At 36.6% G+C, this 25,429-nt stretch overlaps 1 protein-coding gene across 2 annotated transcripts; it reads right to left on the bottom strand.

Moving 5' to 3' along the window:
* Positions 1 to 4,098: 4,098 nt before the first annotated feature.
* Positions 4,099 to 20,769, bottom strand: LOC120090451 (amino-terminal region of chorein). 2 transcript variants are annotated; one of them, XM_039048123.2, is made up of 20 exons: positions 20,426 to 20,769; positions 20,231 to 20,319; positions 19,882 to 19,991; positions 19,712 to 19,766; positions 17,877 to 17,965; positions 15,454 to 15,520; positions 15,318 to 15,380; positions 14,166 to 14,336; positions 13,945 to 14,038; positions 13,761 to 13,840; positions 13,597 to 13,672; positions 10,364 to 10,407; positions 9,694 to 9,761; positions 7,914 to 7,999; positions 7,636 to 7,793; positions 6,221 to 7,535; positions 5,755 to 6,029; positions 5,375 to 5,581; positions 5,139 to 5,295; positions 4,099 to 4,837 (listed from the first exon to the last, which is right to left on the bottom strand). In XM_039048123.2, the coding sequence occupies exons 1-20, from the start codon at positions 20,535 to 20,537 to the stop codon at positions 4,542 to 4,544; spliced, it is 3,612 nt and encodes a 1,203-aa protein (XP_038904051.1). In that variant the 5' UTR covers positions 20,538 to 20,769; the 3' UTR covers positions 4,099 to 4,541. The 2 variants fall into 2 exon arrangements, with proteins under 2 accessions (XP_038904051.1, XP_038904052.1); XM_039048124.2 differs by having other exon boundaries at positions 17,877 to 17,958; positions 20,426 to 20,725.
* Positions 20,770 to 25,429: the final 4,660 nt, after the last annotated feature.

Raw genomic sequence — 25,429 nt, 5'->3', positions numbered from 1 at the left:
ATTCTAAATAAAAGAATTAGGAGAGGTATAGTTTGTTTTGGATATTCAGATCTTTAAAGATCAAAAGAATAACATGCTAACTCTGTCTCAGGCATCGTACATTGACAAAATGCTTGTCAAGTTTTTTATGCAAAACTCCAAGAGAGGTTTACTCCCTTTCAGGCATGGAGTTATATTATCTAAGGAACAGTGTCCTAAGACACCTTAAGAAGTTGAGGAAATGAGACAAATCTTCTATGCGTCGGTTGTTGGTAGCTTGATGTATGTGATGTTATGTACTAGACCTGATATCTGCTATGTAGTGGGAATAGTCAGTAGATATCAATCTAATCCAAGATTTGATCACTAGATCATTGTTAAGAACATCATTAAGTATCTACGAAGAATAAGAAACTACATGTTCGTGTATGGTTCTAAGGATCTGAACCTTACAGGATACATAGACTCTGATTTTCAAACTGATAAGGATTCTAGGAAATCCACATCAGGATCAGTGTTCACTCTTAACGAAGGGCAGTAGTCTAGAGGAGCACCAAGTAGGGGTGCATTACTGACTCCACTATGGAGGTTGAGTATGTAGCGGCTTGCAAAGCTGCTAAGGAAGTTGTATGGCTCAAGAAATTTCTGGCTGATCTAGAAGTGGTTTCGACATGTCAAAACCCATCACCCTTTAATGTCATAATAATGGTGTTGTGGTTAATTCCCAAGAACCTAGGAGTCACAAGTGCGGAAAGCACATAAAGTGGAAGTATCATCTCATCTGATAGATTATGCATCGAGGGGACGTGATCATCACGCAGATAGCTTTGGAGCACAACGTTGCTGATCTATTTACAAAGGCCCTCATAGCTAAGGTGTTTGAGGATCACCTGCAAAGTATGGGTCTATGGGACAAGCCACATTTTGTCTAGGGCAAGTGGGAGATTTTTTGCTAGGTGCATATTATATCATAGTTTATTGTTTTATGTGTACTTTTATATTAGTATGATTTTTATATTGTACACCACATTAGCTTTAGGACAAGTGGGAGATTGTTGGGGTTGATGCCTTAAATCATTTGGATCCTATAGTTTGTAATTGTAATGTACGAATATTTTATTTATTTAATATAATATGAGATGTTTTATTCGACATTTAGTAGCATTATCCCACAAACCAATAAACTAACATCCAAGGTTATCTTCTATAGCTTAAACATATAAGTATAGATAACCTAAATATCTGTAGTAGATGGATAAGGCTAGGTACCTTGTCCTGATGACATTACGAAATGACCCGTTTTGTAGATGGGTGAGAGTGGCTAGATCGTCAACTCAATAAGCTTACCATTTTAAGGATTCGTCTGATTGGAGAGCTGGAAACACAGCTACACAAGACAAATTTTGCTTCTTCCCTAGTGTCGGGGTAAGTAGATAAATTGCTCCCTTAAGGGCTAATTCTGGGGCTTGAACAATGTGATGACATACTCTCTCTTAGCCTGAGAGGGTTTTGGTCATAGTTAGATTGTGAATTATTGTTCATTAGAGGGATCAATAGTACTTGAGAAGTTAGAGGCAAAATGATAATTTTGGCTCAGTTGTATTTATGAGCAATTTGTGAAGGGTTATTACACCATTGATTGGTTATATCCAATGAACATAGAAATATATCTATAGTGCGAAGAGTGCAACTGACGGTCTTTAGTGGAGTGGCGAGCAGTTAATTGATGTTGAATAATTTAAATAAAGGAGTTTAATTAATTATTCAAGTATCATTGGAGCTTCAATCTACAGGTCCATAAGGTCCCCTCTGTAGTTCAACAAGGATTGTTGAGAATTAATTTTGGATTAATTTGAATTGTTCAAATTAATTAAGAGAGTTAATTATATGTGATATAATTATTTTAAATTAATTATATATGATAAAATTAATATAGTGTATTCGATACATTGTAGTATAAAGTTTATTTAGAGAAGAATTAAATATTTGAATATGATTCAAATACTAATTATATGAATGTGATACATATAATTAAATTTAGTATAAATGTGATTTATATTAAATACCATGCATTATTGAGAAAATTAAAACTATAGGTTATATTGTACTTGATACAATATAAAAACTTTATGTTATATGTTATATATGATATAACATATAGTTATATATACATATAATAAGTTAGTTATTATTATTATTATTATTATTATATAAGAAAATAACTTCATTCCCCTTAATTCTCTCAATCACTAACGTGTGGGGCAGTTTTTCCACGGGAGAGATTCATCTTCTTCATTAAAGATTTTGCAAATCTAGAGGTTGTGTTTTTTTCAAGATCTGCCAAAAATCTCCCAAGAATTCTTTCCCCCACTCTCTCAAACTCTCTCCCTCTTCCAAAATCTCAGAGTCCATACACTTTTGAGAAATTCTCATCCCAAGAGAATATAGAGGTAATTCTTCTGGTGTGCCACATGGATTTACCGTTCTTTGGATCGTGATTGTTCGTGATCGAAGGGGAGCAAATCCGTGAAGAAGGTTTCAATATCTTCAAGGGTAAGATCTTCTCCTCCTTCTTCCTTGCATGTTGTAAATTACGTATTGATTGCATAAATTGTGTTATGTAATTTTATTGTTCTGTGAAAATAAAAATTAAGTCAATCCCCGCTTCTACTACAAAACTTCACAATTCCTTCATGTTTTGACATAAATAAATCAACATCCTCAAGAACTAAATTAATTATCTATTCCCAACATAGAAGAGTTACCTAGCCTTGCATTGTCTTCAATCAACACACAATGATTGAGAAATTAAAAGAACTAATGAAAAGAATTTAGGGACAGAAGAAAGAATGGTGAAGAACTTATGAAGGGCTCTCAAAATTGCTCTCAATTGCGGCTTCAATTCGTTTTCCCTCTGAAGAAACTAAAATTTCCATTTTATATCACGATTGTAGCATCGTAATGCTATAAAGAGCGTTGTGACACCCTTGTCGAAACTCAGCCTCAAGCGTCAAGATGGAGGCTCGATGCTGGCATGATGCTGCGTTGCGCGCGCAGATGTCGAATGTCCGTCAATGCTTGTAGCATTGCGACACGAGGCCAACCTTGCAATGCTACCCTGTATCTGATGCTACTGACTTACAGCATCGCACAAGAGCGTTGCAGAGGCAGTGAAGCACCGCGACGCTGCTTACATGCCATGAAAGAGGTGTCTACTGCCTTACAGCGTCATGCGAGGGTCAAAGGAGGATTGCGATGATGCCCTTCATGGTAGTTTTGTAATTTTTCTGACTTCTTCTCAATTGATGCATCCAACACCCAATTTTGCTCCTTTTTGGTTTGTTTTTCTTCTAAATGAACTATTTGCTCCTCGGGATCAACAAAATAGACATTTTATGCATAAGAAATACTCAATTATAATGGAATTAAGGATAGAATCTTAACTCTTTTTGAGCGCTAACAAAGGGCACCAATTAGTTATCCCAATCCTGTGTAGGACATATTTCACATTGAGCACAGTTGCCTACAACTGACACTTCCTAGGTCAAGATGAGAGAGCACCCCTATTAATTCAAACACAAGATTCCTTACAGACGGACGTCGTTCTGTCACATCCTCTGCACATTCCTGTGAAGAAACTAGTTGATCAGGACAAAAGATAGAACAAACAGGTGTCTTTCGATGTGGACTTTCTGGTAGTCTGGACTAGCTGGATTTTGTGATAAATTTTTTTTAGATAGAAAAGTCATACAATTTAGTTAGAGAAGAACAACCCCGGTTGTTGGCAAAGAAGAACATCCCCATGTGTTGATAGATAAAGAAGTGAGAAGTGGTCTGTCCCGAAGCAAAATGGAAATTTTTCACATTCCTTAAGATAGTACATAAGCTCTTTTAGGGCCATTATGTATGCATCCCCTGATAAGTAACATCCTCGACACCTCCTTTGATTTCATATGGGGATAGAAAAACGACAAATAACACTACCATAATAAAGGAAGTTTACAATTAGTCATTCATCTAATGGGCAATGCAATGTTACAAAACTGAATTCTATTAGGGGAGCCAAAATTATTATAGCAACTAATCGTTATTAAGACACCAATCAAATGAAGTAACTAATTTTCTACATAATGGAGCATCATATATATATATATATATATATATATCTTTCAAAGTGAAGTTCAGTCATGTACAAAACTCATCACTTTTGAGTGAAGACTCGGGGTCTACAAAAATGAAATATCATCATTTCGTCCGAGCTAAATTACATACACTCAACTTGCATTTCTATTCGTATCTATATATGTATATATACTGGAGAAAGAATGGTGAACTATATAATCAGGAAATGACCTCTTTTTATCTTGAATTACACAATTCTTGAATCGCCCCATGAGTTTCAGGGGAGACGAGCATGGCAACTGCAGGTTCCACCAAACCGTGAGCAAATATTGGTCACTTCACGGTAAATCAAACCTATAAAAGTAGGATATAACCATCTCGACCCAATAGAACCTCCAATTGCATAAGCCATGGCAAAATGAGACAACAGCAGAGGCAAATCATATTTGATTCCGCAACCTAGACAGTAGTGTCTGCATGCTATCAAGTTTCTCGTAGAGTTGTTTAATAGTTGCAACATGTAATGATGAATTTGAACTACTAAGTTCAGTCATGAGAGAAGTGCATTTAGATTGGGAATCAAGGACAGCCTGCTCCAGAGAAGTCACTGTAGATTCTACGGTTGGACGTGGGCTTTCCCCAATCAAATATGCAGATGGAGAGATTCCCAAACTGGCCAAACTACTTCCCCTGCTAAGCTTTTCTGGAGTGAAGATTTTGTCGATGCTCTCACTTCCTGGAATTAAGCATCAACCAGTTAACATTTGTTGCTGTCTAAGAGACTTCAAAAGAAGTCCTAGAATGGGAAAGTTCATCATGTGCACAAAACCAGATTGGAGCATAAGTTCCAATATTAATATTTGAAACGAGACTAATTTTGTCATCTGAGTGGGTAATCTTAGTGAAAAGATAATAAATAAAATATCACACGAAAGGGGAAGCTCAGGGGAATTGGGCGATCATAAGCAGAAACAGAGAACTTTTTAAAAGCCTAGTAATCATGGGGTTGAGATTCATCACTTAGCAAACGGACATACCAAGGTTGCTTAGCTGATCCAAGGTGGCGTGACCAATAGAACCCTCCAGCTTTAGCAGCCTAAGAATTCCAGCAGCAATTCGACCCATTGAATCAACTTCTGACTTGAAGAGTAAGGCAAGATGTTGCAGCTCATTCTTTGTAACCACCGCCTCAATCTATCATGAAATAACAATGTGTGAAACAGTTCCTAAACAAACAGATGATGTCACACAAGGAAAATTGATTGTCAAATACCGGATGCTTGACAGAGAACTTCAAGTTTTCCATAATCCAGTTGGCCATCTCAACATCAATGTCATCCTCAGACACCACCATGCGAGCTTCAAGATTTATCCCTCCAAGTGGCTCGACTGTTTCATTCACCCCATTGAGGAGAGGAACATTATGATGGGTGTTCTTTTGAACCTGAGGCTTTAATGTTTGCAGGCCTTCTACGCTGACCTGAATTTGACACAAATATTTCAAGCTTATGCATATAGTATGTGACTTAAACCACAAGCATAGAGAAAGACAGAAAGAGAACGGTTCAAAAAAATCAGAAGCACTGGAAAAGGGAGAAAGTTGCTAATGGTTAGTTTATGTAAATTAAATTTTTTGAGTTGGGAGGTGCTTACTATCACCAACTCCACGGGATACTGTTGAGTTCCACATGAGTTTCCTTTGGCAACATGAAGATCCTTCGGTCTACTCTGTGCTTTTACTCGGAAGCTCTGGAAAGAAGTGTGCCAACACCTCTCTTCTCTGCCTGCATTATTAGTATTATAAAACCACCATCTTTCTGCCACTTCCTGTGCACCTTCAAGTGCAAATAACCAATTTTTAAGTTCTATGGAAATGTCTACATCATCTGGCTTTCCTAGTTGCAATAGAGGACTTTCTTTCCCATCTCCTGAAATTCCACACAGAAAATTGAAACTTGATGATTGTAAAAATTTTGTTTCTAAAGAATTAAAGGGGACAACAAAGAAAACTTCCACGACGAGAACAGAAGATACCATGCATCCTTGAATTCTAAGATTATAAGTTAGTGTGCATGAACAATGTAGTTCTTGAGCAGCCAACATATTTAAGTTACCGTACCTTCTAAACCGCCAGCAAGAAGAGGTGAAGTTTTGAAAAGTTTTGCGAGTGGCCCAGCCCGTAGATTCTCCAGACCTTTCACCAGACCTTTTCCTGGGCCCCCATCAGGACCAAGAATTCCAAACCGATGCAGCAAGGCTTCCGCATAGTTCATTCCTCCACTTAGGCGCACCCCAGCAATACAAGCTGAAACATTCAAACTGTGACACTCCATGTCCCGCTCATTTAAGGGAATCACATGCACTATGCTAACATCAAGAAACGGGGCTGTAAATCTATCCCCTTTGTTACGTACCCAAAGGATTGCTCTTAGTTGAGATAATCCATTCCCATTCATAAGAGAACCATTTTCAATTGAAGTTGACATGGTTCCATTGTCATATGCAATATTTCCGTCGGTATCTACACAATCCACTTCAACACTATCCCATCGTACTGTGGATGAAATAGCAACAGCACCACCAAGCGTTCTGTGAGAAACTTTAATGAACATATCGTCGCCAATAAATTGAACAAGAGGCAGTTCCTCAACAATTGTGGAAGAAGACTCCAGAAATCTAAGTTGAAGGTTCCTAACCAATAAACTAACAGCAGTATCACTTGGTACCTTATCCACAAGCTTTCCAACCAACAAGTTACTTCTACTTTCTTTCGGTTGATTTTTCTTTCCAACAAGTGCTATCTTTTCAGTAACTCTACCAAAGTATGCATAAAGATCTAGAACAAAAAATAGTTGATCAACTGAGGTGTTTGACAAATACTGTTGACAGGAAACCCCAATTCTTACAACACCCCCAGGAGGAGGAACTTCCGTTAATGTTTTTCCATCTGCAGTTGCCATAGCTACTTCAATGGAAACATCTGTCAGCTCCACACATCTCAACAAGGCTAAAATAGCATCAGAACTCTTGGATCCAGATACTTTATCATATGTTTCTAACGATAAACTAATCTGAGACACACTAGTGGCCCATTTCTTCTGGCTAGCATCAACTGGTTGACCTTCCCAGAGAAGGAAGCAAGCAGGATCTTTATCCAAATTCAGTAGTCTAAGATTCAGAGAAGGTGATTCAGAAAATTGCATGTTCTTAATATGAAGCCGAGCTCCATCAAAAGAGCTTTGAGAGATGCCATCCCAGCTGCTATGATAATCAGAAGATTTGGCCACATCTAGTGGAACAGTAACATCTAATTCCTTGAGAGAGAGTATAATAGAACTAATGGAGAAATCCGGTAAAACAGAACCAGGATTCACAACTATTCCATCAGCTAGGAAAGATGATATCCTCAAACATGATTTTTCCTGAAGATGAATCTGGAAAAGAAGTACAAAAATAGAAAAGGAGTTTAGAGAAATGATGGTTTCAAATATGCTTAAGTAACTAGAATGGCCACTTTAAGAATAGTTTACATACTGTGAGAGGTTGGCAGTGGATGACTGTCCGGGTGGCAAAAGATGGGGGGACTGGAGAAGGTTTGACCTGCACAGAGTGGAGGCAAAATAAAGGAACGCTTCCACTGAATCCCCACTGCTTGTCCTTGAAAGGATATATTGGTGGGCAAAAGTTCTTAGCTGTCCAGCAAAGAAGTCATTATCATCAGCATTAGACGAGATACATTTCAAATCTCAAGTCTTATCAGGCTATAGAACCAAGAATGATTTCTTGAAATAATACAAAGGATCAAACATTACCAAATTCTGGAACATGTAAAATGCCATCTGTAACAGTCTGCATTGTTGGTTGAACTAATGTGCATGGAGGGCGCAAAAAAGTATCCCTAAAAAAGTACACATTCAAAAAAAAAAAAAAAAAACAAGAAGAATCAACTGCATACATACATACAATATCAAATTTAGGTCAATTAGCATATACTAGTAACTCTCAACACGCAAACACTATCAATTAGACAAATTAATAAATACAACTAGCTACAATTGATTGTATTCAATAAAATGTTGTCAAGAATTTAAAAAAATTTTGTATGCTTCCCTCCTCTGATCTTGGTCTTCCTCTGGGTCATAATCCGAGAAATCTTCTGTTTTGGGACCTGTGGTGGATATGATGCATAAAAGGATTGCATCTTGGAAGAGAAGTTTCTTCTCCAGAGGCGGAAGGTACCTCATCCATCCGGTTTTGAGGGAACCCCCAGTTACTTTCTTTCCCTCTCTTTAGGGTTCCATTTGCTGTCTAAGAATCTTAAGAAGTTGAATAGGGATCTTTTGTCGGGAGGGGTTGTTAAGGGGAAAGGCACCCATTTAATGAATAAGGAGGTGGTGGGAGAGCCAATGGATCTGGGGGTTTGAACTAGGGAATTTAAAAGCTCAAAACAAAGCCCACTGGCTAAATGGTTGTGGCGTGGTAGAGGATACAGCAAGCAAATTCGGTCATCATCCCTTTAAGTGGATGTCAGGTGAGGTCATATGCATTCACAAAAACCATTGGAAAAAAATATCCAATGAGCTCCCTTCTTTCTCTCACCTGATTCATTGTTTTGTGGTTGATGGGAAGGAATCGTATTTTTGGAAGGACAAGAGGATGGGAGATAAACTCCTCCGCTATACATTTCCTTGTTTATACCACCTGAGTTCTACGGAAAAAACATTTGATGGTTGATACCATATTTCATTTACGGACCTTTCACATTCTATCGCTTGGGTTTCGTCGTCATTTGTCCAATAGGAAAACACAGATGTCATGACTCTCTTAGCTTTGACTAGGGAGGCTGAGTTTAGACCATGAAAAACGAACTTCCATCTTTAGAGTCCTGGCCCTACTAAGGGCTTTTCTTGTAGCTCTTTCTTCCATTGCTTGTTGAACCCCTCCACTAATGAATCTGCTATCTCCTCTTTGGAAAGTAAAAATTCCAAAGAAGGTTAAGTTCTTGATCTGGCAGGCTATCCATGGAGTACTCTTGATAAGCTCCAAGAAAGTTTTCCTCCTTGATATGGTCAATCTGTTAATCCTTCGTCAGAAAATGGAGGAAAACTTGGATCATATCCTTTGGAGCGGCAAGTTTGCTCAATCTATTTTACTTACTTTTTTCCTACGTCCAGAGTTCAGGTTCCTAGACACGAAGGCTACGAGGAGATGATTGAGAAGTTCCTTTGTCACCTTCCGTTTCGTGATAAAGGGAGGTTATTTTGGCAAGTTAGGGTTTATGCTATTTTGTGGGATCTTTGAGGGGAAAGAAACAAAATAACCTTTCGAGGTATGGAGAGCAATCTTTGTGATGTTTGGTCCCTCACTAAGATCCATGGTTCTCTCTGCCCATCAATGATGCAATCTTTTTGTAATTATAAGTTGGGTCTTATTGTACTTAATTGGAGTTCCTTTGGTGGGACCTTCTTTTTTTGGGTTTTTTTTATGTAGTTATTCTTTCATTCTTTCTCAATAAAAGTTCAATTCTTTATCCAGAAAAGTAAAAGTAAAAATAAGAAAATGATAACCAATAGTGATGAAAACTCGAGCTACCTCAAAAAGAGTCCACCAATCATGACTTTCGTCAAGTTATTGTCATTTTTTCCATTGCTAACACTACCCTGCAATAAAAGAGCAGCCATACTGAGGTATGATAAAGAGGGGAGGGAGGAGAGGGCGGATGATGTGTCCTACGTAAGATCATTGAAACTATATTAATTCATAACCCTACAATGGCATGACTGGTGGTGACGTTTAAAGAAGAAAATGGTTAATTCACAACATGACTTTAAGGTAATCGACTCATCTACCAAAGGATTGAAGTTTTCCAATAATCTGTAATTGGTTAATAGTACATCATAATGATAAATAACTTGCATTACTTTTTTTTTGAAAGGAAACTTTTATTGACAAATGGGTTAAAAGATGGGTCTGCTAATAAGCTGGGTTAAGTATTGTTTTTATTATTTCCTCGTCAGTGTTTTTTGGTTGACATGTCTCAGTGTGACAGGTCCCATGTGTTTTCGATGTGTCTAAAATTAAATAAACATAAAAGTAACATAGGACAATTTTTGTCAAACGTCAAACACAAGTATGAAACATGTTCAAACATATCCATTCCCGTGCATGTCCATGCTTCCTATCCCCACCAAGCCAAGAGAGTTAAAAAAAACATTTCTTTGATACAATTTCACTTAAAAGCAGCAACTGGATAGAACGTTACCCGAGAAAAGAATAGCGACTGCATCAAAAATTCAAGCTGGAATTCTGCAAGCACAGTATGTTATAAGAAATTGAAATAGAGAAAAAGAAGTATATAAATAACAAGTAAAATGCTATAGTGCACCTACTAAACAGTAATGAACTTGTTTTTTTAAACTTCTTTCATTGAGAAAAATGAAAGCATACACGGGTGTACAAAAAACCAAACCCACAAAAGGAGACATCCCTCTACAAGAAGGGACTCTAGCTATGCAAAATAATGCCTACAAAATTGTTACAAAAGATCTTTGAAATCAAAGTCTACAAAGAAACATGATAGCGAACAAGAGACCAAACCTCACTAGGGACTTTATCCCTCCCTCTAAAAGTCCTGCTCACCCTACAAAGTCCATAAGATCGCTTACACCAGCAAGCCATAAACTAATCAAGTTGATTTTTTTTAAAGGAGATAAACTTTTCATTGATATAATAAAAAGTCTAAAACTCAAATTAAAATGATGCATAATGAATCACAAGATGACAACAAGAACTAGAGGAAAAGCAAACTATGACAATCCATGAATATAGAAAAAGCTATGACTAATCAAAGAAAAAGAATACACTCCAAATTAAACAAATATCTTGCACCGAAAAACTTGAAAAAAGCTTGAAGAGAGAACACCGGGTGGATGCATTCAGTCTTGCAACTTCATAGTAATCAAATAATCAAGTTGAACTTGAACCAGGGTTTCTTCTCAAAGCTGGCAGACTTACTCTAATCAGATCTGTGCTGAGTGGTATTCTTGTATATTATCACTCCCTGTTTAGAGCTCCCAGATTGGTCTGCAAAAACCTGGAGAAGTACATGAGAGATTTCCTGTGGAATGGGGTGGATGAAGAAAAGGGCTCTCATCTGGCCAGTTGGGGGGTGGTTCGGCGACCTGTGAACCAGGGTGGGTTGGAGACTGGCAATTTAAGGCTACATAACAAAGCTCTGTTGGCTAAATGGTTGTAGCGTTTTGCCCTGGATCTCGAATCTTTGTGGCATAGATCATTGTGAGTAAGCATGGTACTTACCCTTTTGATTGGATGGCAAGGGGGGGTTAAAGGCATACACTGGAATCCTTGGAAAGATATTGTGAGCAAGCTTCCTTCGTTCTCCCATTTGGTTAGTTACACTGTGGGAGATGGGGTAAGGGTACGTATTTTTGGGAAAAACAGTGGGTTAGGGACAACCCCCTTTGCTTTGCATTTCCTCATTTTTATCATTTGTCTTCCTTCAAAAACTGTCTAGTATTTAACTTCTTCATTTGGGCACGAAGCTCCGTGACCTTTTTCTTTCGGTTTCCGACGTCACTTATCCAATAGGAAGACGACGAAGGTTGCCTCTCTTCTTTTTTTGTTGAAAAGGTGCAATTTTAGGGAGGGGAGGGATGTTCAGGTGTGGAAGCCCAATCCTAAGGATGGTTTTTCCTGTAAATTGTCCTTTAGTATATTGTTGGATCCCTCTCTCATTAGCGAGTCGGTCTTTGATGTGGTCTGGAGGATAAAGATTCCAAAGAAAATCAAGTTCTTTACACGGCAAGTTCTGCTCGGTCGTGTGAACACTTTGGATAAGCTTGCTAGGAAGATGGCCCCGTTAACGGTTCTTTTTTGTTGTATTCTCTGTAGGAAGGCAGTGGAAATCTTGGATCACCTTCTTTGGGGTTGCTAGTTTGCAAGATCTGTGTAGAGTTGTTTCATCCAGGAGTTTGAAGTTCAAATTGCTGGTCAAAGAGATATTCATGCAATGATCAAGGAGTTCCTCCTCCATCCATCTTTCAGAGAGAATGGTCGCTTGTCGTGGTTTGTTGGGGTATGTACTGTTTTGTGGGACATTTGGGGGGAAAGAAACAATAGGGTTTTTAGAGGGCAGGACAAGGACGCTAACAAGGTTTAGTCCTTAGTGAGGTTTCATGTTTCACTTTGGGCTTCAGTTTCGAAGCTTTTTTGTAATTATTCTCTAGGTAACATCTTACTTAGTTGGAAACCCTTCTTCTAAGAGGTTTTCCCTTGTATTATATTCTTTCATTCTTTCTCAACGAAAGTTGTTGTTTTCATAAAAAATAATAATAACAATAACAATAATAATAATCAAGTTGAACTTAAAAGCTATAACATTCAGAAACTAATCAAGTTGAATATCAACATGCCAAATCAACCAAAGCTATGATGAAATTCAATAATGTGCTATTCAGAACTTTTTGAACTTCCCTAGCTTGGATTGAGGCTTTTGACCCCTACTACATATCATTCACTCATCAAACATATTTTCATATCAAAAAAGAGGGGGAAAATCTTAGAACATACGAAGGGGGTATTTGAGGCGAGTGGAGTTGTGAACTCCAAGAAGCAGTAAAGTCTGGGGATTTGTGAACTCCAAGGAGTTGTAAAGTCTAGGGAGTTGTGAACTCTGGAGCCCACAATGTAAGGAGTTAATAAGACATAAAATTATGCTTTTTAGTAGTGGGACCCATAAACTCCTCGAGCCAAACAAAGAATGAAGTTCACGACTCCACACTTTCCAACTCTTTGGCTCAAAGACACCCTAAAGGGTTTAGTTAAAAAACTCAAACGAGTAACCTCTAGCTACTAACATTCAAAACATGGGCACTATTGGATTGGTTCAGCTCTGCCCCAATGGACTCGGGCCTTTTAATTCATAGGATATAATCTTTCGTTAATGGATCCTTTTTTTTGTATCCTTTGGTGGGGGAAAATCTGATCACCTTCTCTGGGAGTTTTGGTCTATGAGTTTTGTGTGGAATTGCTTCTTTCAATAGTTTGATTTTGTGTTAGCTCGCCAAAGGGATGTTTTTTTTATGATTGAGGAGTTCCTCCTCCCTCCGCATTTCAAAAAGAGAGGCCCTTTTTCGTAGTTTGTGGGGATGTGCGTTTTGTTCTGGGATCCTTGAGGGATGAGGGATAATAGAGTCTTCAGAAGCATGGATGGATCGCCATGAGGTTTGGTCCTGAGTAAGATTCCATGTTTCTCTTTGGGATTTGGTTTCGAAGACTTTGTAATTATTCCCTAGGCAACATATTTCGTAGTTTGAACCTTTTCTCTAGGGGGACTTTTCCTGCGGGCGTGGTTTAAAAAAACAACAAACAAACATAAGAGATACAATCCTAACTACACAGTGCACATATTATTGAAGATCATATAATCCAAAGAGGAAAGAGGGTGAGGTAATTTTTTATGGCAAAGGTACGAACCAGGATCTTTCACACATAGAAATATATGGTCTACAATAATTGAAACTAAAGAACGTCCTGCTGCTTCTGTTGAACGCTGCCAGTAAAAAACAAGAAAGAGATGTGGTGAGACTTCCCTATATCATATTCAAAAGTACATTTCAAAGAGCAGAGTAAATGATAACCTGCTGAGATTTTGGATCCACATCTCCTCTATTTAGACAAACATATAATCCTGTCAAAAAGCGAAGAAAGGCACGAAGTCCTGTTGATGCAATAGATAAATCCCATCAGCACGATAGATCACCATCATACAACACCTTGTTCACATGGTGAACAACTGATCTAAAAACCAAATGATTTAATAACCTGGTTCACTTAAGGCTGGGCATACAGCTTCTGTAATATGTAAATTCACCTCAAGACCAAGTGGACTGTTTAGTTCGGTCCTTTGCAATGTTATCTGTTCATGTTTACAAAATAAAGTATCAGAATTGCAAAACCATCATAACTCTATAAGCTGCTCTCTAAGATTGCACCATAAAGACAAGTTCATCAAGAATCAAACTGAAACATCAGACTTGTATTACATTAGCTTCACCAGATATTCCTTCAATAAGTCGCTCTCCACCAAAAAAAACACGTTTAGCACCATCATCATCCCTACCAATTGGTCCCTCTTGAGCACGAGCCAAATTAGCATCAGCAAACATATCCGGATGAGGCAGAAGATCAATTGACAAAGATTCCCATTCAAGTTTCTAGTAACAAGAAGAATTTAGAATTATAAGTCACTAAACAAAACACCATTTCAATTTTCAAATAGATTGAAATTTGAAGCATGCACAGAGGAGCCAGACCAATACTCAAAACACATCTCCTCTATTTAGAGGATGTTTTGAAAGGTGTTTCATGCTCACTCCTTCAGGCTCACCTTAGAGTGAAATTTTAATTTGTAGCTTTAGTTTTACAGCTTGTTCGAATAATAAGAAGCTAACATCTCTTATAGCAGAAGCTTACATTTCCATAAGAACATATTGAGGCTCTGAGATCATATGCCTTATGAAATGACTGGAAGAATGTAACAATTTTTCATATTCTTAAAAAATATTAAAATTCGCTCATCTGTTCAATGCCAATACACTACACATTAGTAATTTATCCCAACAACAATTTACTGTGAAGGTTTACAAAAATTTGAAGACAAAAACTTAAAAAACAAGTAGATTCTAGTGTTAATAATGAAGAAGTTTGGAATGGTGGACGTGGTTTTTTTTTTTCCTTTTCTTTTCTTTATTTAATTTTTCTTGTATGCGATCCTCTTGTTTAATAATATGTAATCTATACATGATTCTCATCCATACATTTCCTTTTTGGCTAAGAAACCACACATTCATTAGGATAAATGGAAAAATATATGAGGCACACAAAAAAAGCCCCATCAATGCATTTTTTAATATATAAGCTTATGGTTACACCTCATAATTCCTCAAGACTTACTCTTGCCTCCTTCAAAAATATTAAGGCCACTTTTAGACTTCCATAACGTTGTCATAAGCTAAAATTGTTATTATTCTGATTTCTCTATTGTTACAAACTACAGCCATTCTTTGTGAGCTTCAGTGGTTTCAAAGTTATCTCCTACTTTTGTACCTTTTCATATATTCGAGGAGAATGAAGTTTCTTTCTCAAAATAATAAAAAGTAAAAACCAAATAAACCAAGCATAGAAGCTAGAATTACCTTGAAAACATATATAAATTTCTTGTTTGCAGAGAAATCACGGGCTTCCTTAAGATTGACCACCTATGATGGAAAAATTGTTAGAAAATATATATTGTGACTAAAGACATCAGTCGCACCAATGTGAATAGCGTACCTGCCAATTTTCATTTGTGGTATACAGCAAAAGGTTGCGTATAGTGATAGATGCCAAAGGTGAAGCCCTACAAAGAGTGGGGAAGCGAAAAAAGAAAATAACACAAGAGCCAAGTATAACACAATGTTTAACAGATTTAAAGCTAAACATCATAACTGAAAGCTTTGTAGGACTATATTACTAGATGCGGGCTTTCATTTAGTTACATGACACAGGCAGAAGGAAGGCAGAATATTTTGTGGCTAGTGTATGTCATCATTTTGCCGATTTCCTTTCTTTTAGGTGAGGTCATGTAACAGGATTAGATACTGAAAGATGTGTGGACAAAAGCCGAGAATCCTCCAATCACGCTACAAATAGTCACATGCAGACCATAGCCTCAGCTCTTTAAACTACAATTTTTGAAACTCAAGGACATAGTTGTACAACCTATAGAAAAGATCTTGTTCGAGTAAGGTCGGCCTCAGCTCTATTAACTGCAATCTGGAACTCAGATATTAACCAAAGACCATCCACAAAACCAGATTACATATTCTGACCCTTGATGCTTGAACCTAAGAAGTTAAGCTTTTCCTTGTGTCCTCGGTCAAAAGCATTCTTCATACTTTAATCATAAACTGATTTGAAAAACCAAATTTCCTTTGAATATCTAAACGTTCATCCAGTTATTTGTTCTCAAGAAGCCAGAAGGTTAACACATATGAGAAGATTCAAAAGCATTTATTTTTTCCAGGATAATTTTTTATTGATGAAAAAAGAAAGAGGTTTAAAAGTTACAACCAGATATTGCAACATTCACAGAGGTCAGTTTTGTGTGACAATACTACGGAAGGCATCCATCAACTTTCTGACATTGAGTTTTCAGGGAGCTTCAAGTTAAATAGTCATTTCGACCTCCACCCTTCAAATAGGGTACTCTCCTCCTCCATTCTGAGGTTCATCAAGTTCAAAATCCACTCCAGTCTAGGTCATTTTAGCCGTGGGTTGGGTGATTTTGAAAGAAAGTAGACTACCTTCCTTTATTTCTCTTTGAGCATGTTGGACTCTCTCGCCAAAATTTTGGTTTAAATACTATAACAGTTATGACTTCAATGATATTATACTGATAAATTCTGTGTTGTATCAGGGAGAAAAAATAAATAATAACAACAACAAAGAAGATAACAAATAAGAACTAAGGAGTTACAATATTCCCTTCACTGAAATCATAAGTCATAGGTTGAACTATAGCTGACAAAATAATTGGCTGGTTGCTAGTCTTTCACACTGTATGCATATGCTGAATGGAAACCATATATGCAAAAGTTCAAATGCATACAGTTATCATATCATTAACAAAAAGATGGGGCGGGGCAGTGGCAAATCCAAAACTTTATTCTAGGAGGGCTTGACATATTTCAATACCAGTTTATTTGATAAAAATTAAGATTTTCCTTTTTAGGAAGTTTTTTAAAAAAAAAATGCTTTTTTTTAAAAAATAACAATTTAGGCCTTCAACTTAGATGGTAACAATTTAGTTCTTATACCTTACAAAATTTTAAACAATTTAACTCTAGTGTAAAAATTTCATCAAAATCAAATGTTAATTTTAATTATGTAAGAACTTACTTTTTGTTCTTTATAAAGATAAACCGATATGGTTCCTAATCAATTTATTGATCTATATATAAGAAATTATATTAAATCCCAACAATATTTTTCATGATGAGATTAAATTCTTACAAATTTTAAAGTACAAAAGACTAAATTAAATTTTTAAATTGAAATTACAAACTAAAATTCAGAGACTAAATTGTTACTCATATGAGACTAAAAGTGTGAGATTTGTTAAATAAATATACAAGAAAGAGAATTAAATTTTTAATAATATATGACTTTTCTCTAATATAAGAATAATAATTTACTAGAGAATTATTTTTTTAAAATTAAATTAAAAGTATATTTATTCATTTTCATATTTTTACAAAAATATATATTTTTTTGTCCATTTTCATATTTAAACAAAAAAAAATATTTTAATATAATTTTAAGTCAATAAAATTATTAACATATTACATTACATAAACAGTAAATAGTAGATAAAAATGCATTTGAGAAAAGAAAGGAAAAAATCCTTCAAAAGGAAAAAAGAAAGCAAAACAAAGCAAAAACAGCAAATCAAAAGCGCCTCTACCGCGCTGCATAAAAAGGGAAAAAAAATTAAAAACCGGTTCATGTAGGACACAAACACAGTTGACAGGGGCTTGGTGTAACCATTGCCATTATGCCAGAAAAATTTTGGGTTTCTTGAATGAACTATTTAGTACAACTATACTACCATCTTTAAGTTAAGGCGACCACAGGCCTATTGAGATCCACTGCTGGGCGGGAGTGGAGGGGGAGAGAGGGAATAAAAAAAAATCAGGAAACAACCAAGAACTCACCAGGTTGCTCCTCCTTGATGTTGTGATCCACCACCAGTTTCAAGTAGCAGATTGACAGTGCGAACCTCTACAGTCATTCCATCTGCAATCTATCATATATGAACAGCTCAGCAATCTAAACATACATATGAATGTGGAATGTAAACTACATATAAGTGCCAAAGAAAGGGATGAGGATATCAACTACTGGCATCAAAAACTAAAAATTTACAATATCTAACATCCTTCTTTTTTATTGGATAAAAAACCAACTACATTGAGCAAGTACAATATCTAATTTTCTTGTTGCTGCTTCCCCAATGGAAACGTAATGGAGATACCGTTTCATTGTGTCCTTTGTGTTTGGATCATAGTGAAGATTTGCAGCATCTGTTTTCCTAATGTTGTTATTCTCAGTCATCTTGGTGGCAATTATTCACATACTTTCAGCTACAATGGGTATTTGGCTAAATCTTTTGGGGAAATTATCAGTTCCAGTTTAGTCGGTCCTCTCCTATCCTCAAGATCTCAGCTTCTATGGTCCAATACAGTTAAAGCACTTTAATCTAAAATTTGGTTCAAACGTATTCAGAAGGTTTTTCAAGATAAATCAACTCCTTGGTCAGAATATTTAGGCTCTACTCGTCTTCTAGCTTCTTCCTGGTGTTCCTTATCTAAGTCTTATGCTAATTATTCTATTCAAGACATTTATTTGAATTGGAACACTTTATATCCTCCTTTTAAGTGTTGTCTTCATTATTTATATTTCTTTTTTTATCTTTGGTATCTTGTATTTGTTAGCATTAGTATCTTTTCATTGAATCAATGAAAAGACTTGTTTCCTTTTTAAAAAAACAAAACAAAACAAAACAAAAACAAAACAAAAAACAGACACAAAAAAACAGAACAAAAATCAGAGAAAGCTCAATAGTAATAGAGATGCCCCAAGAAAATTTATATTCTTTGGTGGATCATGGTCAATGGTAGTCTTAACAGTTCTGAGGTTTTACAAAGGAAGCTGAAGCTCCCTTTCAGTTGCTTATGCCTTCGCTTTGTTCTCCTTCCTGGTTGGATGGGGATACTCCTAATCATGTCTTTTTTGGTTGCATCTACTCTCAAGCTTGCTGGCACAAATTGTTTTCAAGCTTGCTGGCACAAATTTTCAAGGAAACTGTTCTCGACTTGTTTATTTGTCCCTCCTTGATTCCAAAGGCAAACATTTAATGGACACACCATTAAAAGCCTCTTATTGTGGTTGGAAAAGAATCAAAGGATCTTCCAGGACAAGCATCTCTTTTGGCTTGATCATTTTCAATCAGCTCATTTGAAAGCCTCACCTTGGAGTTTTCTCTCAAAGCCTTTTGACAGAATTTCTATAAAGGACATTTGTCTAAATCTGAGTGCTTTTATTTTCCCTCTGTTGCTCTTTCTATTTTATGCTATCTCTTATTACTTTTGTTGTTCTTTGTTCCACTATCGGGTGGAGATTGTATCTTTTGGGCATTGATCTCTTTTCATTACTTCAATAAGACGTTTTATTACTTGTTTAAAAAAAACTAAAATTGAAGAAAGAAGAATAAATTAGGAAATCAGCTGACAGGCAAAAGAAACAGTCCATCATGGATTCATAAATAAATAGACAAAGACCCAATATTGATCAGTTTTTAAGAGATTGCATGTGATGGGGTGAAATTAGTCCTAATCTAGAATGAATTTCTTATGCATATCCAACAAATTTCGTGAAATGAGAATGGATCAACCGAACCATTCGTTGTTAGTGCAATATCAAATATATTTAAGATAAAATTAGCACTTTTGAGCTTCAGTGAACCAGAATGATCTGAAAAGTGTTTTACCTTATCAGCAAACCCATAACCGCCACCCTTCACGGTGCTGGAAGAAGTCTGACTACTGCAAGTTAGAAAAGCAATGGCTGGGTTATAACTAATTGTGAGACCCTTAAAAAATGATAAGAAGCGAGGACCAGGAGGAAGGGCCAGGAGACAAAGAGAGGCATGTGAATTACCTACTCGTGCTTCTACCCACATCTGCATCTGGATTCTCCTCTAAAACTAAATCCAATTTATCTATTTGCACAACGATTGGCTCCACTTGTACATTACTCAGCGAAGGTAACTACATGATCACAAGAAGAAAACCCAATTGGAGAAAGAATCGAAGTACGCAAAACATATAAACCCAGGAACCAAAAAATAACTGACATGCATCATTACATTATAATTTGATACATCACATAGTTCAACAAGCGAAAGAAAAAGCGACAAATCACATTTCCAATGGATCTCAGCCACAAAACAGAAATCACCAATCATCTACAGGAAGGCAGGGGAAATTCTAAGCAATTAGCAACCCACCATAATCTCCAACTTGCCAACCCTCGCCGTCGTAACATTAAGCGCCGGCGGCAACCCCATGCTGGAATGCAAAGCGTCGCCATTGATATCTACCAAAATTCAAAAAGAAAACGGAAAAACGAAACCCCAATTACGGCTATTGGTAGAAGTAAGCATCAATTGAAGAAATTAGCAAACGAATCAGAGAGAACTAACCCAAATTGGAGAGCTGCGCGGTCCGACCCTGCAATTTGAACTGGTCCCGAGAGAAAGATTTCAACCAATACTTGAGAGTGTATTCGAGGGCCCGGGCAAGAATCGACTCCATGGTGAGATCACCTTGCAGAAGGCTCCGGCGGCTATACGGAGCAGAGAGTGGAGAAGAGAAGTTGTAGATCTTGCAGAGATTGAAAGGAATTTAGGGGTTGGGATCAGAGATTTGGATTGGAATGGGAAGAGGCATGGCCCCGCTGATGATGCCGCCTTTGGAATCTACCACTGGGAGATCAGCATATGTGTCTGAAGAATTGCTTTTGGCCGGAGGGAATCCCGAAAACAGCAACCGGGTCGGCTGCCCTGGCGGGCAAGTGCCCTGCACGTGCGCCGGAATGTTCACTCGCACGAAGCCAATAACTTGGCACGTGAGAATATGAATTAAATTTTTTCTCTTTTAAATTATACAAGTTTTTTTTTAAGCAAATGTACATAAAAACAAATTAAATTACTCTCCAAACTACAAATTTACCTCTCATCTAAAATGATAGAGAGAATACAATTTGAAAAGATATTTTAATGATCCAAGAACAACTTTGAAATGATATAAGTTTAGTTTATTGGATTTTGTTCGTAGATAGTGTTTTCAAATTATGTGATCTAAACCATCCAAATTATTAAAATAATATTTCTAGTAATGTATGTGAATTTGAAATTTTAAAATATATAGTTGTATTAAAAATATTATTTCATATTATAACTTAATTATTTTTTATAAATTAAAATATATATATTCATTTTAGAAAGAATATATGTACGTTTTGTAATGTATTATAAATTATATGATATTTAAAAATATTAATTATTATTATTATTATACAAAATTTTAACTTAAAACATTTTTCATAAATCAATAAATAGTAGTTTATATTTAATGGTAACTACAACCAATTTCATGGTTTATAAATATAGAAAAAAATATTGATAGCAAAAACTTATCGAGAGTTCTTACAATCAAATAACTTTGTCTTATTATGGGCAAGATCCTATCATTCTATAGAGAAGCCTATAATATAGTTTTGTGCAAACTAATTCTCTAGTTAAAGTAATAAATGAGGGGGTATGGAAATGAGAGAGAAAATAAAGCGCAAAAGAAGAATGCAAAAAAATAAAAGTGCGAGAATTAAAAGGCAACAAATGTAAAAGGGTCTGACTTAAGAGTTTAGATTCACCAAATTGTTCGATTGATCACAAGATATCCAATATCGTTATCTCAGTAGAGTCTTTTAGTGGCATGTTTCGATCCTCTCCTTAATTATTTAGTCATGCAAGTGTTTAGCTGACTGGCCCAAAAAGGTCGTGACAAGCACCCAAAATTAAAGGGAATTTACAGTTTGGTTTGGGGGTCAGACCAAACCAAACAAAAAAAAAAATGAAATTTGAATATGTGAAACTGATCTGAACTATATGTTTGGTTCACTTTTCGGTTTTTAGTTTTTATTTTTAAATTCTATTTCAATAATTCTTGAGAATATACCTTAAGATTAAGAATTCGAGATCTGAGAAATGAGTTAAGGCCTGAGCGTCAAACGATCTGAAGGAGGAGTGAAACCTAATGCTGAGAAGTGATATCTGAGATCTGACAATGACAACTAGTCGGACATAAGAGATAAAGATGATGTAGAGGTTCAACGCAAACGAGAGGTAGTGAGTGAGAGAGATGACAAATGAGGTGAGAGAAACAAGAAATAGTGAGGGGGAGCAGGGGCAACAGAGTGAGAGAGATGAGAAGTAGTGAGGAGGGTGGGGAGTAAGGGCAACAGAGTGAGAGAGATGACAAGTAGTGTGAGGGGGGAAGGGTAGTGGAGTGAGAGGGACGAAAAGGTTAAAGTTTTGGGGTTATGCCCTAAATCTCGTAGGGTTCCATAATTTGTAATTGTAATGTACAAACATTTTATTTATGTAATAAAATATGTGATGTTTTATTTCAAAATTAGTTGCATTAACTACAAACCAACAAATGAACATCCAACATTATCTTGTAGTTTAAACATGTATCTAAAGACATACGGGTGGATCATGTTTAAGTGATAACCTAAATGGTCTGTAATAGATGGATAAGGCTAGATACCTTATCCTAGTGACACTACGAGTATGACCTGTTTTGTAGATGTTACAATTGTTGTAAAGTGCTACAAATGATCTAATCCTGATCGTTCATGTGGAGACATGTGATTGGGGATGTTCTTGTAACGACCTGACTCCCTAGGACTTAAGTTAGGTCGTTACTAAACACATGCATGCATGGAACTTAAAACGACACTCTGTTGTGGTGAAATAAATGTTAATTAAATAAGGTAAATTTAAAAGACTTATGCATTAAATTTCAAATATTAAAAACAACGGTAGGGTATCCATAAGTCATAAATGATAATAAATAAATCTGGAAGCGATTCTAAATAGTAAGTTTTAAACATCAACACTGAAAGCTAAGAAAAACATGAAAAGAAGTTTAAATCTCATGAGCGGAAGCATAAAACTGGTCTCAGTGGCTCGATCACGAATTCCGCTTGTCATTCGCCAGCGCGTCCCTACTCGTACTTGAAACATAAACATAAAAAAAAAAAAAAAAAAAAAAAAAAAGTGAGTATAAAATACTCAGTAAGTAACCCCCACTACTGGGGTCAGGCTAGGCATCTATGTTTTCTAGATGCCTACCCCTAATGAAACATAGAAACTGCTCTAGTCCTCATGGAATACTATATACATGAAAAACTTATTTCTATCCTACTGTAGTTGAGTATGTCTACTACCTCTGGTAAGTCCCGTAGGATCCACAACCTCTAGTGAATCCCGAAGGAAACACAAACTCTTACATATGCATGGTTATGCATACACCTTTTTCGTATACACATAAACCCACTTAATGTGTACCTCTTTCGTACACATGGTTACGTATACACATAACCCACTGAAGGTGTACCTCTTTCGTACACCTAGTTGAGTATACACCTAACCTACTAAGTATGTACCTCTTTCGTACATCTAATTATGTATACACCTCTTTCGTATACATATAACCCACTGAGTATGTACCTCTTTCGTACACTCCAGATCCTCTCTATAAATGTAGGGATGCGTACCTCTTTCGTACACATGGTTAGGCATACACCTATTTCGTATATACATAACCCACTAAGTATGTACCTCTTTTATACACCCCAGTACTCTCTAGGTATGTATCACTTTCATACACACCAGCCCTAGTACATCTCTTTCATGTACTAGCGCTCTTGGATGTGCATTACTTTCATGCAGTCACATAGTCTGGGAAGGAAAGAAGATTGTATCTAACTTCATATTACATATAACACTCGCCTAATCATGAATCCTCTAAAATCTCCTCATCGTCAACCTCATGTTAGTTAACCTCAACATACATATTTAATCTAGATTTAAATGAATCAACTGTAGCACATCAATTTCATGCACTAAATCATGTAAACAATGCAGTATTCGGGATTTCGTAATATATCATACAGTCTACACATTCTCATAAGAAATTGCATAACTATATAAATCACCAAATGTCTAATGCTCATCTAGCTTTAAGGCAGTCCAATAGAAGTGCTACTTAACTCATAATTTAAGGGTCATGCTCAATCATCATTTAATATAACTCATAAAATTCCAAATCGAGCTCATACGTAAGCATATTCCGATATATTACCACATGCTCATATATCCTTCATAAGCAGTCCATCCAACCTCAAAACAATCAAAATTATTTAAAGGAAAACTGCTGCAGGATCCTCAATGTTAAGTCTATAGTGTATCGCCTGGCACAAAAGTGGTTCCAGTAGTAAGATTACTTACCTTAGAGTTTGAGCTCAATCGAAACAAATTTATCTCCTTCCTTGCTTAAAAGAATCTTGAATCGAACCCTAAGTGAAAATCAAAATTAAACTCCAACCCTAAGAATAACCCAAATCAAAAATCCACATCAATACATCCAAAACACTTACTTGAAGTGTTTGCTCAAGTCGAACTACAGTCGAGCTTCAAACACGAAATTGACTGTAGATACACGCCGAATCGAAGGGTGTTAAGAACCCAATTAAACTCACCAATTGCTCACAATCCTTGCTTGACGGCGACTTGGAACGACCCAATCTCCAATAGCAACTTGAAGAAATTTCCCTAATCACAGAAACACATCCTTCAAATTCAAAGCAAAAACATCGATTTTTTTTAAATCTTTAAGCTTAGTTCCAAAACACCCAATTTACATCAACCTTTGAGTTTTCCAAATAAATTTCAAACATCCATTTACTCACCCAAATAAACCACATACACCAACAATTAGTGGGTATTCCAAAATCCTCAAAAAACTGCAACCACACTACTCAAATCTTACCTCAACCAATCAATCTGTCCAAAACCAATGACCAAGACAACAACGGTTGTGAAAACGGACTGAACCTGCACAGAACCAGCGACGCGGCGCAACTCCGACCTAGCGGACTAACTACGGCTGACCTGGGACTTGCGGCAGCGACTCCTCGAACAGATGTGGCTGGCCTTCGAACCTGTACTCGACGCGAAGAACGGCAGATGCTCGCAATTGAAATTGACGATAGTGCGGCGAAAGGGTTGCACCACGAACGCGACTGACCAGAGACGTTGGATGGCGAGCGACGTTAGAGGGTCGACGAGCGACTGCTTCAAACTGCAAACACTAAGCGATCGAAGCGTTCCACCAGTGACTAGGATAATGGAATTGACGTCTGGCTGAAGGTGTGAATGGTTGGCGACGGACTCAAAGGCGATTGCTGGTTTCGACGGCTAGGGTTTTCACGAAAAAGGGGGGGTGGACGGTGAGGTTGAAAAAGAAGGGCTTAATTTGTTTTATATATAATAATAATAATAATAATAATAACAATAATAACAACAACAATAATAATAATAATAAAACTTAAAAACTAAAAAGGAAATAAAATAAACTTT

The sequence above is a fragment of the Benincasa hispida genome, chromosome 11, assembly GCF_027475165.1.
Source record: "Benincasa hispida cultivar pf3 chromosome 11, pf3_genome.v1.1, whole genome shotgun sequence".
Classification (NCBI taxonomy): domain Eukaryota; kingdom Viridiplantae; phylum Streptophyta; class Magnoliopsida; order Cucurbitales; family Cucurbitaceae; genus Benincasa; species Benincasa hispida.
The sequence above is the reverse complement of the archived record's forward strand: the minus strand, read 5'-3'. Positions and strand labels throughout refer to the sequence as shown.